Source organism: Emys orbicularis, chromosome 16 (genome assembly GCF_028017835.1).
Source record: "Emys orbicularis isolate rEmyOrb1 chromosome 16, rEmyOrb1.hap1, whole genome shotgun sequence".
NCBI classification, from domain to species: domain Eukaryota; kingdom Metazoa; phylum Chordata; order Testudines; family Emydidae; genus Emys; species Emys orbicularis.
In genome coordinates this window covers 31444686-31457752 of record NC_088698.1, presented here as the reverse complement: position 1 = coordinate 31457752, position 13067 = coordinate 31444686, and the positions used below count along the sequence as shown (strand labels likewise).

Sequence of the window (13067 nt, the reverse complement as noted above, 5' to 3'; positions counted from 1 at the left end):
CTTGATGTGCTGGGCGGCTTGCAGTGGGCTCGGTAAGAGGACTGGGGTCTGAAACGTCTAATAAGGTGAGATTCACCCTGGGCAGAGCGCCAGCACAAAGTCTAGTTAGGAGCCACTTATATTCCACAAGGCTGAGGTACCACTTAAATCCCACTTCAGCCCCATGTGTGGTACCTAGGCCTTATGCACAGAGCTGAATTTCCCCTATAATTCATCAAGGGCCGGATTCACAGGCCACTGACGTCAGTGGGAAAGTTTGCATTGACTTCAATGGGTTCAGGCTGGGGTAAGGCCAGGATGACAGAGCTGCTGAGGTGTGCAGAGGGGTTCTCCATTCAGGGGCATGTGCAGGAGCGAATTGCTCGAGAGAAGTTATTAGAACTTGCCAGGGACTTTCATTTTCTTTCTCTTTTTTTAACTCCCGCACGGTGACATGGTAATGAGCTTTTCTCTTTTACGTCGCTCTGTCTCTTAATCTATATTACAAGATGTTAGTAATGTAGTAATGAATCTTTACTCTTCCAGTTTTTTTTCCTTCCATCAACCCATTTAATGAGTTATTACTCTATCCAAATGCATCACAGAGAAGGGCTTTTGTTTAAATTCAGCTTCAGTTTTTCTGCCTTCTCATCTGCTGCTGCTGTGATGCCATTAAAAGGCTTAAACAGGGAGATCTTTTCCTGTGTGTTTCTGAACTAGACATTCCCGTCAATGCTACTGATACAGCAGAGCTAATGAGGGACAAAGGGCAGTGTTTTGTTCTGTGATCTGCACAGGCCATCCCTCCAGTGCGCAGAACACAACAGTGTGCGCTGGGCCAGGGGCCGCGCTGTTCAGTAACCACGCGGGGCCCCAGGGGCTGGGAAGAGATCCCCTTTATTCAGTGAGTTAGTTCCCAAGTACCTCTGCAGAACAGAGCACAGGCTTCGGCAGCACCCGTCCCGCAGCCTTCCTGTCTGGGCAGCTAAACCACTTAAAGGTACAGTTCCCAATACCACTGGGGCCTAATGTCAGACATGAGGGGCCTGGGATCAGCTGGTAACCGCAGCACCAGCGTGGCTGAGTGGCATCGCCAGGACTGCTCTTCAGCCCAGCAGCAGCACTTGGCCCGCACCTGCCATCGCTCCTTTGCCTGCCTTGTTCCCTGCCCTGCTCCAGCCCAGCTCGGTTTCCGACTCCTGACTCTGGCCCTTGCCTCTGACCACTAGGCCTGACCAGAGGGAGCCTTTCCATTGTCTCTGGTGGGGACTGGACCAGGCCCTGAATCCCCTGGACCGTCCATAGGGGTTTGACTTAGGAATCCAGTCCTGAATATAGACCACAGCTGTGCTGCACCGGAGAGACGTGTGTGTGTCCCTGCCACAAAGCCTCTGCCGCAACTCGCAGGGCCTGGTCTCTCCACTGATGCTCTGATGACTAAGGCCTGGTCTACACCTAAAACGTAGGTCAACCTCGGTACCTCGCTCAGGGCTATGGAAAATCCTGTGCTCCGAGGGCCGTAGTCAGGTTGACCTAAGTCCCACTGTAGACGCAGCTAGATCAACGGAGGAGTCCTTCTGCCGACCTAGTTCCTGCCTCTCGGAGAGGTGGATCACCTGCCTCGATGGAGAAACCCGTCTGCAATGCAGGGAGTGTCTACACGACAGCGGCTGCAGCGCCAGAGCTGGGCTGCTATAGCGGCTGCAGTGCAGACGTACGCTCAGCTATTCTGTCGCCCAGCGACCCTTCCGGGCCGGGTAGGGAGTTTGTACGGCTGCTGCCCAGGTTGGGGCTGTGCAGTCTCCAGCCCAGGGAACCCAGCACCAGCACCAGCACAAAAGCCACTTAGAAACCAAACAGGAGCTACTGCAAAGTTGCATAACATGAATGGGGCTGCCCGGTTTAGCTGATGCAGCCCTAACGGTGTTATAGAATCACAGAAGATCAGGGCTGGAAGGGACCTCAGGAGGTATCTAGTCCAACCCCCTGCTCAAAGCAGGACCAACCCCAACTAAATCATCCCAGCCAGGGCTTCGTCAAGCTGGGCCTTAAAAACCTCCAAGGAAGGAGATTCCACCACCTCCCTAGGGAACCCATTCCAGTGCTTCACCACCCTCCTAGTGAAATAGTGTTTCCTAATATCCAATATCCTAGGTGGGATTCTCTGTCTCTCTCCCCTGCCACTCCACCACTGTGACCATTTCAGCAAGGCCTCTTCTGCTTCTCTCCGTTACAGGAGTCAGGAATTAAATCCAAATCACTTTAAATGCCAGCAATTACCAGCAGGAGTGACTACGTGGCGGGGGGAAAGAATGGCATTGCACTATTTCCGCACCTGACTCATGTAATTAGCTTTGTAGCCGGTGAAGCTGGGAGCATCTGTACATGTAAAATAATTAAAGGAGGGGGGAAGGGATTCTAAATGACAGGCTGGCAAAACAAGAGGGAGCAGCAGGAAAGCCATTAATCTTTTCATCAGGCCATCACGCTGGGCTGCTCTCTTCTCCTTCAGACTAGATGGGTGAGGCCGGGATCCCTCCGAGATGGGTAAAGATAATCGTCATCAGTGCTTTGATCAGCCATTCAGGCCATCTGAAAATCCCAGGTTATTTCCCTTCCGGGACTCCGGGAGTAGTGTGCGGCTAAACAACCCCGTCCTCAACAGCTTCTGACAAGGGCTGTGCGAATAATACATGACGCTTAGTTGGCACTTTCCCTCTTCTGATCACTTTAAAACACTGGATAATTAATCCTTAAAATACAAGTACAAGGGAGGCATTTAAATAGACAATGAGCCTCATTTTACAGAGGGGAAACTGAGGCACGGAGCAGGGACGTGACACCCTCTGGGCTACACGGGGAGTTGGTGTGAGAGCTGGGATTAGCATTCAGGATCTCCGGTGCTTGTATCATTAGACCACAGCGCTCCCCTGAGAGTGGAGGGGCCGTGGGCCAGGGACAGCCCAAACACTGACAGACCTGCTTCCTCGTCTACATCTTTAATCATGATTAGCCCTTGGATGGCATCTCTACCCATCAAAGCACTTGGCAGACATTTTCAGCCTCACTAGCCCTGTGTCAAAAGCCCTTGGTATGGAGGGAATCAAAGACTTCTCATATTTTGAGTGTTTGTTTATTTTCTGCAGTTACTGATGATTTGCATGGACCTCACATGACATTTAGGGCATTTAATTCCCTCTCCTGCCGACTGTCTCTCTAAGGTAATTTACCTTCATGTTGGTCTTGTGACCTATCCAGGGTTCAGCTCAGCGACTTCCCTTTTATCTCCTTCTAAACTGGCGTGACAGGATAACAGTGACACCTGGAATCACGGGGGCATTTCCGCCTGCGAAGTCCAAGCGTGCACTATTCTAGCTGCACACACTAGTGCTCTGTGTCTTTGGTGATATTCTCGGCGTAAGGACTATCCTTCCGTGCAGCCACATTCCCGTCGCACTCACCTGTATATCTGATACACTACATGCCATATAGAGATTAAAGCATGAGAAGAGATCAAATGTCTCTCACTTGCCCTGCATGCTATTTCCAGCCTCCATCTGAAATAAATCGCAAAGCTGGTTAAAGAGTCTTCCACAGAACTTGCTGCCCTTGGCGATAGGTGAGCCAGCTTTTGACACCAGAGCATGGTGCCCCACGTCCGATTCAGTGATCCCAGGAGAGGCTTCTCCAGCGTGGGGATCCTAGGAGCAAGGGTTTCTTATTTCCCTTCCGTTTGCTCATAGATTCTAGCCCATCTGCCAGGGAGATCATTAGAGGCTGGACGGAGGGGAAGAGTTTCTTGCTGTTTTCATCTCCAGGCAGCTGGTATTGAGGAGGCAGGAGACAAAGTTATGCAGGTGGGTTCCAGCCTGCCTGTACTTGGGACACTTGTACTGCAGTGTCCTGCACCATAATATGGAAAAATGGGCCCCCTGGCTCCCTTTCCTGCCTCACCATCAGTACCTGCTCAGGGCCCTGTTCGCCAGCCCTCAGCCAGGCAACAGAACAGGGTTAGCTGAGTCCATTCAACAGCTGTATGTGTTCCTGCGGCCCAGACTAGCAATGGGACTTTCCCATCCATAGCAGCAGGGACAGCTCCACTCTCTGGCTACCCCACAGCCTCACCCTGAGACTGGGCCAGCATGGAACTGATCTCAGGCAGGAATATTTGGATTCCCTTCATAAGCCGCACATGTGAAGGGACGTGAGCACTGCTCACCTACGTGAGGGGAAAACCGGGAAAGAGGGGCTGCTAGCCCGAAACAGTAAGTTATATTCTTGGCTTCAAAAGTCCAAAGTTAGAGCTTTCCCTTGGCGGCTTTGCACAGATTACTCCAAATGTTGCCCTATTTCCATGTATTGCTCTGCAGAGGTTATATTCTATCAGAGATTAACCATTGTCCAGCAATGTATCCAAAGTGCTAGGCTCAGACATGCTTTCTTTACAGAGCTTTTCTTTTCAAGCATCCCCCCCGTCCTGCTCTCCAAAATGTGCCTATTACGGTGGATAACTCCCCGTTCTTGGACGCTTCGGGCCTGGCTGTTCCTCTTGCTCTAAGGATGTTGCTTAGAGTGGGCTGAGTATTTTAGCAAGGGCAGCCAGCTTTCACATTGTTGTATGGGGCTGTGAAACAAATTCTCTCCCCATACATCCCCCAGCCTCCCCACTAAAACCTACCCCCGTCATCTGTGATCAGATCATTGCGCCCGGGCCTGGGCTGGGCATAGTGGCGAGAATTAGCGAGGGGTGTGTGTATGGGGGGCGGGGAGGCTCGCTACATTCCCCTGCTGCTACCTAGCCCACCTGCTTGTACATTCAAACCTAGTGACTGATTTGCTTTACATTCAGAGACCCCCAGTGGCTTAGCAGATCTGGGTGTACTTGTGTGTCATGCAGCCATGACTCCTGTCCTGTACACAGCTTGGTGAGAAACGAATGCTGCCTGTGCAGAGCAGATATGTGCTCGGAGCCAGGCAAGGCTGTGCTCAACAAAGGCAGATCTGCTTTGTAATATAACGGCTAAGAGCCTCAGACGCATCAGCAAAGTGAAAAGGGGAGTTCTGAAGGCGGAGAGGCTAATTTTATGCTCCATTAAAACCCTGACCTACAACGGAGCAAGGTCAGGAATGATGTCACTGGATGGGTTACAACGGGAGGCAAATTTACAGCAGAGCAGTTTGTCTTTAGCACCCTCTCGATTCAGGAGACGGAGTTCTTGTTAGAGAAAAGTTTTTAAAATATGCATAAAATGCCAGCGTTTCAGTGTTTGCCCCAATGCTCGCTCCACTTGACGACCGTGCTACACTTAATTCCATGAACACCCTTTCCATCAGGCTGCAACAAGGTCAGCCCTCTCCTTCAGTCCAGCCACGCATAACGGTGGGAACAAGCTCGCCCGTTCCTTTGAATGCACGTTGCTAATTACAGAGATTAAAAGTGGATGTAGCTTAATAAGAAATAAATTGTAACATGGGGAAAACTGAAGAAGAAAAAGGTCCCAAGGAGAGCTCTAGTCTAGTGCACAGACTACGCTGATGTTGTTTTACTCATGTTTCAAGGACAGATAGCAACTGCTCTTCTCCTTCTGGGGCTTATTTATCAGTTACCTGGCCAGGCTTCCAGGATGGCTTCTAACGCAGGGAAATATTAGCACCGTTTTCCCAGGAACAGCTCATTTCAGCTGCACACACTAAGCAAGGAGTGAGAGCTGTTTCCATGGCGTGTCAGTGACTGTTCTGCAGCTGACCCCAGTGGGACGGCCCCTAATCAGAGCACCTGGGCTGAATATATTTCTCCAGCGCCTTAATTGTGCCTGCAGGAACGTTCATAATTGGCCAGACAGGGGCCCCGATCCAGCAAGCTACTTAAGGGCATGCCTAACTTAAATCACCCGAGTAGTCCCTAAGCACCGTGCTGAATGCCGGCCTTGGCATATGGCAATTCCACAAACAGTGGGTCTGACACATCCGTCACATGACCCGCATTCTTTGGGGCAGGCACTGGCCTTTCCTATGTTTGTACAACATTGAGCACAATGAGGTGGTTGTGACTGTTAATATTAAATCATAATAACGCTAATATGTCTGCGGACTCCGGGGTCTGCAAACCCGCCAGGGTAGGCGTGTCTCTTTCCTGTGTTTGTACAGCGCTTAGCACCCTGGTGTCCGGATCCCGATCAGGGCCGTTGGGTGTATACTACACATCGTTACCATTACTCTCTTGTCACGTGTGGCCGCATGTTTATTTCTTCTGCGCCTGAGGATTATGGTCCATGTTGGTGAACGTGATTTCCTCTGGTGACCGCTATCAGACACGGGCCAGTATTGCACATGAACAAAAGGTGCGGCCCCAGGCGTGTGCTGCGCTTTGAGGCGCACACATGTTCTTACTTGGAAATAGTGCATTTTCCTGGTACTGAATTTGTGTCATGGATATAACAGGGGGATTCCTACGGAGTCAGCTCTGCACCTAAGAATAGCAGAACTGTTGGGTTCTCTTGACACGTGGGCGCTTCCATTTAGAGCCCATCCCATTAAGAGTTGGGGAACAAAGGAGGAGCAATCAGTCAATTTGGAGAGAATGCTTTTTATTTTTCTCCTAGCTATCAAGGCAGGATGTCTGTTTGGGGAATAAATTGCTTGCCATTGTCCCTGTGTTAAAGTTAATTGGATGGTATTTTAAAGCTTTGATCTATCTGGGGATCAAACTGTACCAGCTCCCTTCTATAGTTTATTTGTGACATGGGTTAGGAAGAATCTGGAGTTTTTGCCATGTCAGACTCATTTGTAGTAGCAGTTGCACCAGGCAAAATAATCTATATGACCATATGGCAGGTGAGCAGTAGGGAAGTGACATATACAGCTGGCCAGCACTGGTGATCAATAAATGGTAAACTACAGCCACCACCTGATGAATGTTATGTGTAGCTGCAGCTGGAGTTGTGTATATCGTTCACCTTGCATGTTAGGCAGGAGTTTATCCTACTAGTCTCCTTCTGTTTGTCTAGGGCACGGAGGCTTCTTTGGAATGCAAGGGTGATAATTTACATGAGTTTGAAATGTAGGTCCAGTGCTCTTGTTGGTTTCAGCCTCCCTCCCAGCTGGCACATAGGGCGTGAGCCTGGGGCTCTATATGGAGGGGGGGAGTTGATGGACATACAAACATGCATGGAATGGCCAGTGTAAGTGAAAACTGCCCGAAGCAGGACCGATAGAAATTAGGGCTAGTTGATATTTGTCTATCAGAATTCTTCTTGGACTGAAAACGGACTTTTCAACTAAGCTAAACTTTTTGCAAAAAGTATTTACTTTTCTGGGAAAATTTTGACTTTTCATGAAAAAACAAACAAACCCCAAAGTCAAAAAGATTTGGCGAAACCCCCAACATTTTGATTTGGAAATACTGCAGGGTGGTACCTCCCTCTGATCTCCCCTATGGGCGGGGCTCCCTGGCCAGGTTCCACCACAGCCGTGGGACTCCCATGTAGATGAGAACAGGGGCACAAGGTGCCTGACCTACGACTCCCATCAGGCACTGCGGCAGCATTCCAAATCAGGCTTTGGATGGAAAAAATTGGGTTTGATTTTTTTGCCAAAAAGTTTTAATTTTCTGGGAAAACTTTGACAAAAGCAAAGCCAGTGTAAACGTGTCCTGAATCAGGGCCACTGACTTCAGTGGGAGCATGTTTCGTTTACACTGGGGTACGTGACAGTGCAGGCACACTCAGCCACTGGTTTGCATAGTGCCCTTGTCTTTGCTAAAGCTTTGCCTTCCTTGCAGGCTGAGGCGTGTAAAACCTTCACACCATTATGATGCGTGTGCTAAGCCGGGAGTGGGGTTCGTGGTTAGGGTACTGGGACTCTGGCACTGACTTGTTGTGTGACTCTGGGCAAGTCACTTCACTGCTCCCTGCCTCAGTTTTCCCATCTGTAAATTGGGAATGAGGCAGAGCTGGTTCTCAGCAGGGTGGGACGGTAAACGAGCTGGTAGCTGTAAAGTGCATGGAGAAGCTTGGCTGCAGGGTGCTCTGGAGGACAAGGTATTAAATACTCTGAGCTCCTTGGATGGCAGATGTGCTAGTGACAGTATCACCATAACTGGGGCTGACTGGCTGGTGTTGGATGGGCAGAGGGCTCCTTCGCTCTGACAAGCCACTTGCATTCAGGGGCAGGATTTCAGCACTGTGTCTATGCCCCTGCTCGCCCGCCAGGATCTACGTTAATGTACACATGTTCCATTACAAGTGTGGCCCTTCCGACATGCTGTCTGCATGTGTGTGTGTTCGATCCTCTCCTTGCTGCCCCAAAGAACAAGCGCAGTGGCTGCTGGGTAGAATCCTAGAAAAACCCTTCTGCAGAGAGGGGCGTTTCCTGGCACAGTAAGTCTGAGATTCCAGTATCAGACCCCAGGCTGACCCAACACTGCTACCTCAGGCAGGGGGAACTGGGTGATCTCTGCCCCTGCTCCCCCTCTCTTTGCCTGCCACTGCGTCACACACTTGAGCTGAGGCTGTTTCTTTTGTCCTAGTCTACATTGATCAAAGTGGCCTGATGGGACCGGTGGGGATTCCCTGGGGCTGGAGCGGGGCCTATGGAGTGCATACAGCTAATGCTGGCCCACGGTGGAGGGACAAATGTCACCCTAGGTGCCCATGTATGTGGTGAATAGCTGCAGTCGGGGGCTTTGTGTCCAGCACCAACCAGCCCAGCAGATTCTGTCCCAGGCTGCTCTCTGCACATGTCAGGAGAGCGATGCTCATTTGATGGGAAGACGAGAACTACAACATTTTTTAATTACATGATGGCAGCTTCAGGCACTGACTCACTGAGGAAACAGCAGCCCCGAAGTGCCACCGTGTTCTTACCTGGAGCTCAACTCCATAGCCCGTGTAGACTGTCACGTTATAGGTGCACTCCAGGAAGTTGGGCACAGGAAGCGGGGGATAGTCGGTCGAGTCAATGTAGCCTTCTGGGTCGTAGAAGCTCACGCTGCAGATAACTGGAGGCAAAGCCACATGAATTAATAATGAACTGTGGGGAGCTTCCCACTGGCTGAGGAACAAGCCTTGTGGGCAGTCCCAGCTCCCCTTCCACGCTTCGGGTTTGGGATGGGGAAAGAGCTAAGAAAAAATGTTGTTTCCCTTTTTCTTTTTTTAAAAGAGATCTCTGACCAAAAAAGCTCAGACCATCCCTGCAGGTTCCCTTCTGCAGGCGACTTACCAGCGACAGGGAAACAGAGACTGAGACAGTATCAAAGTCTCTTCTGGAGTCAGATTCCGGCAGTCACTCCTGTTTCATTTCTGCATACGCACAAACAGTGACCCTGACTAAGGTGGTTCACTGCAGGCCACAACGCCGTGTTTCCTTACAGATAGACCTTGCCAACCATCCGAACACTTCTGGAATGAGCACAGCACCTGCACCTTTTAACTGCACCGCAGAGCACGGCTCATTCAGACACCTGGTCCAAAGCCCCTGGCAGTCAATGGAACGACTCCCAGTGAAGGACTTTGGATCAGGCCCATAGACCTTAGCTTTTTCTAATAGCCTACCTGGAAGTTTGGTTGTTATTTGACTGGCAGTAGCTTGGCCCTGAGGGAGGACAGCAGGCTAGTAACATCCTAACAGCAGTGAGGTGTGTGAGGAAGGTTAGGTACAGATGCACAATGAAGCGCCACCTCCCGCCTCCCAACCCAACACGACTCTCACTAGCGCCAGGGACCGTTAACTGGGGATGGGCCCCAGACAGCCCTGCTGATGGGGTGATAGCTGCACTGCCCAAACTGAGCTCGAGTGGGCCCAATCAGCCAGTGAGGATGCAATAGGGGAGAATTAAGCCTGGGAGGAAAGTCCTGATTGGGGAAAGCTCACCTGTGTGGGGACAGGCGGGACTTCTATAAAGGCAGGAAGTTGGCAGCAGAGGGGCTGCAGGGAGGTAGTCTGCAGGCACTCCCAGGAGGAGGGAGGTGCACTTGGGGGGGCCATAGGGACAAGTAGCCCAGGGCTCGGGCTGGCAAACCCGGAGGCGTGGGGAGGGCCCGGAGGTGAGGAAGAGGCTCAGGGAAAGGCAGCAGGGTGCAGGAGGGAACCACACCTGGGCTGCTGTTCAGAGGGCCCGAGCTGGAACCCGGAGTAGAGAACAGTCCTGGGTTCCCCTGCCAGCCACTGAGGGAGCAGCCCCTATGGCAGGGAACGGGAGGACTGACAGAGACGGCTGGTGAGCAGGGACTTTGATACACGTCCCCGGAAGGGGAAACCATGTACGTAGGGACCTGGCCGGAGGGCTGAGTCACACAGAAGATGCTGTGGTTCTTGGAGCAAGAGGGGCACAGGCTCAGAGAGTAGCTGCTGGTCGGGGCGTCGACCTGGTGAGCAATTCCCCACCGTGACAGGAGGCGGCGCCGTCCCTGCGGTGAGTCGAGCCCCCCGTGACAGATGGAAAAATCCCTGGTTTTATGTAAGAAACCTATTTCCCCGGCCGTGGGCTACCCCTGATATCACCATGTGCATCTCTGCTGGCAGCCCATGGCCTCTGGCTCCTGGGCCCCTCACACAGCAGAGAAGAGAGCTAACCCCCGTGAGCTGGAGCAACTCTGCTCGCTCAGCGGATGGAGGTGGCACATGCCAGGCACTTCCTTGCGAGCAGAGACTTCCTCCTTGGCTTTAGCCTGGGTTATTCTAAACCCTCCGTTTCCTGCTCCACATTCACTAAGTTCTGCTGGTTCCACTAGAACAGCCTTCCTGATCCCCAAGGATACCTTAAAGACTTGACTTTGGGTTACAATCTCGGTGTCAATGCCATTGCGTTGCTAGCTGGCTCCCACTCCATCTCCTGCATTATGCGCCAGGCTGCCTTTCGTACGAGAGCCACGTGCAGCTGTCTCCTGAACGTGGCCACGCCATTGCACTGGTGCAGATTTTTGACACCAATGAAACGTGCAAGCTCTTGGGCAGCTCCAAAAGTGCACGCTACATTTGCAGACACAGAAAGCGTGTCCTCTCTCACTTCACAGCCTGGCGCCTCCACCCTCCTCCTCCACCTCCTGCGGCTCGGGGTTTGTGGGGCTGTGGCCTTGCAGAGAGGGGGGCTTACCTGGCGTGTGCTCGGTGGTGATGACTGTGGTCGTGATGATGGTGGAAGTGGTTGTTTCTTGACTTTCTTCGGAAGCAGATCCATTCATCTCGTTCTCTGCACTGCTTGTCTTGTTAGCACTGGGGCCGATTGTATCGCCTTCTACAGCAGCCGCATCAGGCACAGACTGCTTTACTGTCTCTGGGCTTTGGGAGGTGGGCTGGCGGATTAAAGGTCGTAACGTAAAAGGAGAAATCTGCAGTGGAGACTGGCTGGTTGTGCCACTGCTTCCTCTCCTGCCACCCCACAGTGGCAGCTCTGGGGTTGCTTGCTTGGCTTCAGTAGCCATAGTAATCCCATTCCTCAGCGCATGAGGCTCTTCAGCAGAGGTGAAGGACCTGGGGCGTGACAGGTTTGGCTGAGAGGCAGCTCTCTGAAGCATTGCTGGGGTAGTTTGGGGTCTCAGATGCTTCCTTGCGGTGTTTACTTGCTTTAGAGAAGGTGGCTTCTTCTTGGAAGGGAAAGTTTGTTTTGTATGGGCTTCAGGGGCAGAAGCTGGCTCTTGTAGAACATCTCTGTGAGGCAATGGAGTCATCTTCTCAGTCACAGAATCGAAGAAGTCTTCTCCTGACTGAAGAAGGTTGTGAGCTGTGGTGTGGGGGGGCTCTCCCTTCTCTTTGCCAGTCGTGTTGTTTGGGAGTTCGTCAGAGCCGAGTGGGTAGGACCTTGAAGGGGCATTCTTCCCCTCTGAGTTAATGTCTGCAAGAGAGGGAGGGAAAAGAGATGCATTGAAAATTCTGGGCATGAAATTATGCCCTGTACCTAACTGCAGGAAATCAACCCCCGGAGAGACCGGCGGCTGCCTGAGCACACCGCCGCACTCACAAACATTCTGATCATGGCAGAGCAATAAGGACCCTGCACTGATTGACTGACACTGAGATTTTTGCCAAGCCCGGAGAGCCTTATCTCACAGCTCAATTCAGTGCTTCTCTTTGAGTCCGTTTTGCTAAAAGTTAGTGGTTCGAAAGGTTCATTTGCTCATGACGAGTGTACTGCTGTAGCTCTGTCTCTGTGAACTGCTACAATTTTACAATCCGCATCAGCGAATAGGTTTACTTGGAAGAGATTGATTGTGCTGTTGTTCCTTGCTATTGTCATGCATGTACTGTACTGCATGCCCAATGGAGGACAGACGCCTAATCAAGCTGATCTCCTACCTTCTAATCACATAAAACTACTGTTTGGTTTAGACAATGCAGCCAATACACTCTTGTGCTAAGAACATTAGAACAGCCAGACTGGGTCAGATCAATGGCCGCAGTGGCCAATGCCAGGTGCCCCAGAGGGAATGAACAGAACAGGCAAGCACCAAGTGATCCATCCCCTGTCCCCCAGTCCCAGCTTCTGGCAAAAGTTAGGCAAAGGAAAAGACAGAAAAGATTAGTCAAAGCTACATCCCCAGAGTTTAGCTGTGGAGATTGGTCATAAATAAATCTCTATTTCAGACAATTTATCTGATTCTGTTGTAGTCCTCAGGGTAAAATTGTCTGTGGCAGAACAGCTACATAAAATGTAGCATAAAGTAAAATCAAACAGAATAAACACTTCCCACGAAAGCAGTGATTGCTAGGGAAGGTACTTAATACGCTTTACTTAGGAGTGGGTTTTGCATTACATTTCTTATCTCACAAGCACATTTGGAGTCCAAATCCTCCAAACGTAAGGTTAAACACAGTACAAATGAGATCTTTTCTATTGTTAGATTAGGGGAATGTGTTCGAAAGGTGACTGACTCCTTCACAGCTGCAGACATCAGCCACATCAGATATGAAAGCGCCTGTGCTTCCTGTGTGGCCCTCAAGTACCTACACGCTGCTTAGCCATTATAAAAGTGCAGCTTCAGACACTGGTCTCAAGGATAATGATAGACTGACTCAGTCATCTCATGGTTTCACTGAGCTATTTACAGAGATTTTTCTTGTGCTTTCTGGCTCCCGCCATGTCAGCTGCAGTC

At 51.0% G+C, this 13067-nt stretch overlaps 1 protein-coding gene across 1 annotated transcript in view; it reads right to left on the bottom strand.

Annotated features, from left to right (window-relative positions):
* Window positions 1–11855, bottom strand: part of SEZ6L (seizure related 6 homolog like) — a 60396-nt gene extending 48541 nt beyond the window's left edge. The window contains exons 1-2 of the mRNA XM_065417657.1: window positions 11072–11855; window positions 8844–8977 (exon numbers count right to left, since the gene is read on the bottom strand). Of these exons, the coding sequence (XP_065273729.1) occupies window positions 8844–8977; window positions 11072–11855 (918 nt within the window). The remainder of the gene's footprint in view (window positions 1–8843; window positions 8978–11071) is intronic.
* Between the last annotated feature and the right edge of the window lie 1212 nt (window positions 11856–13067).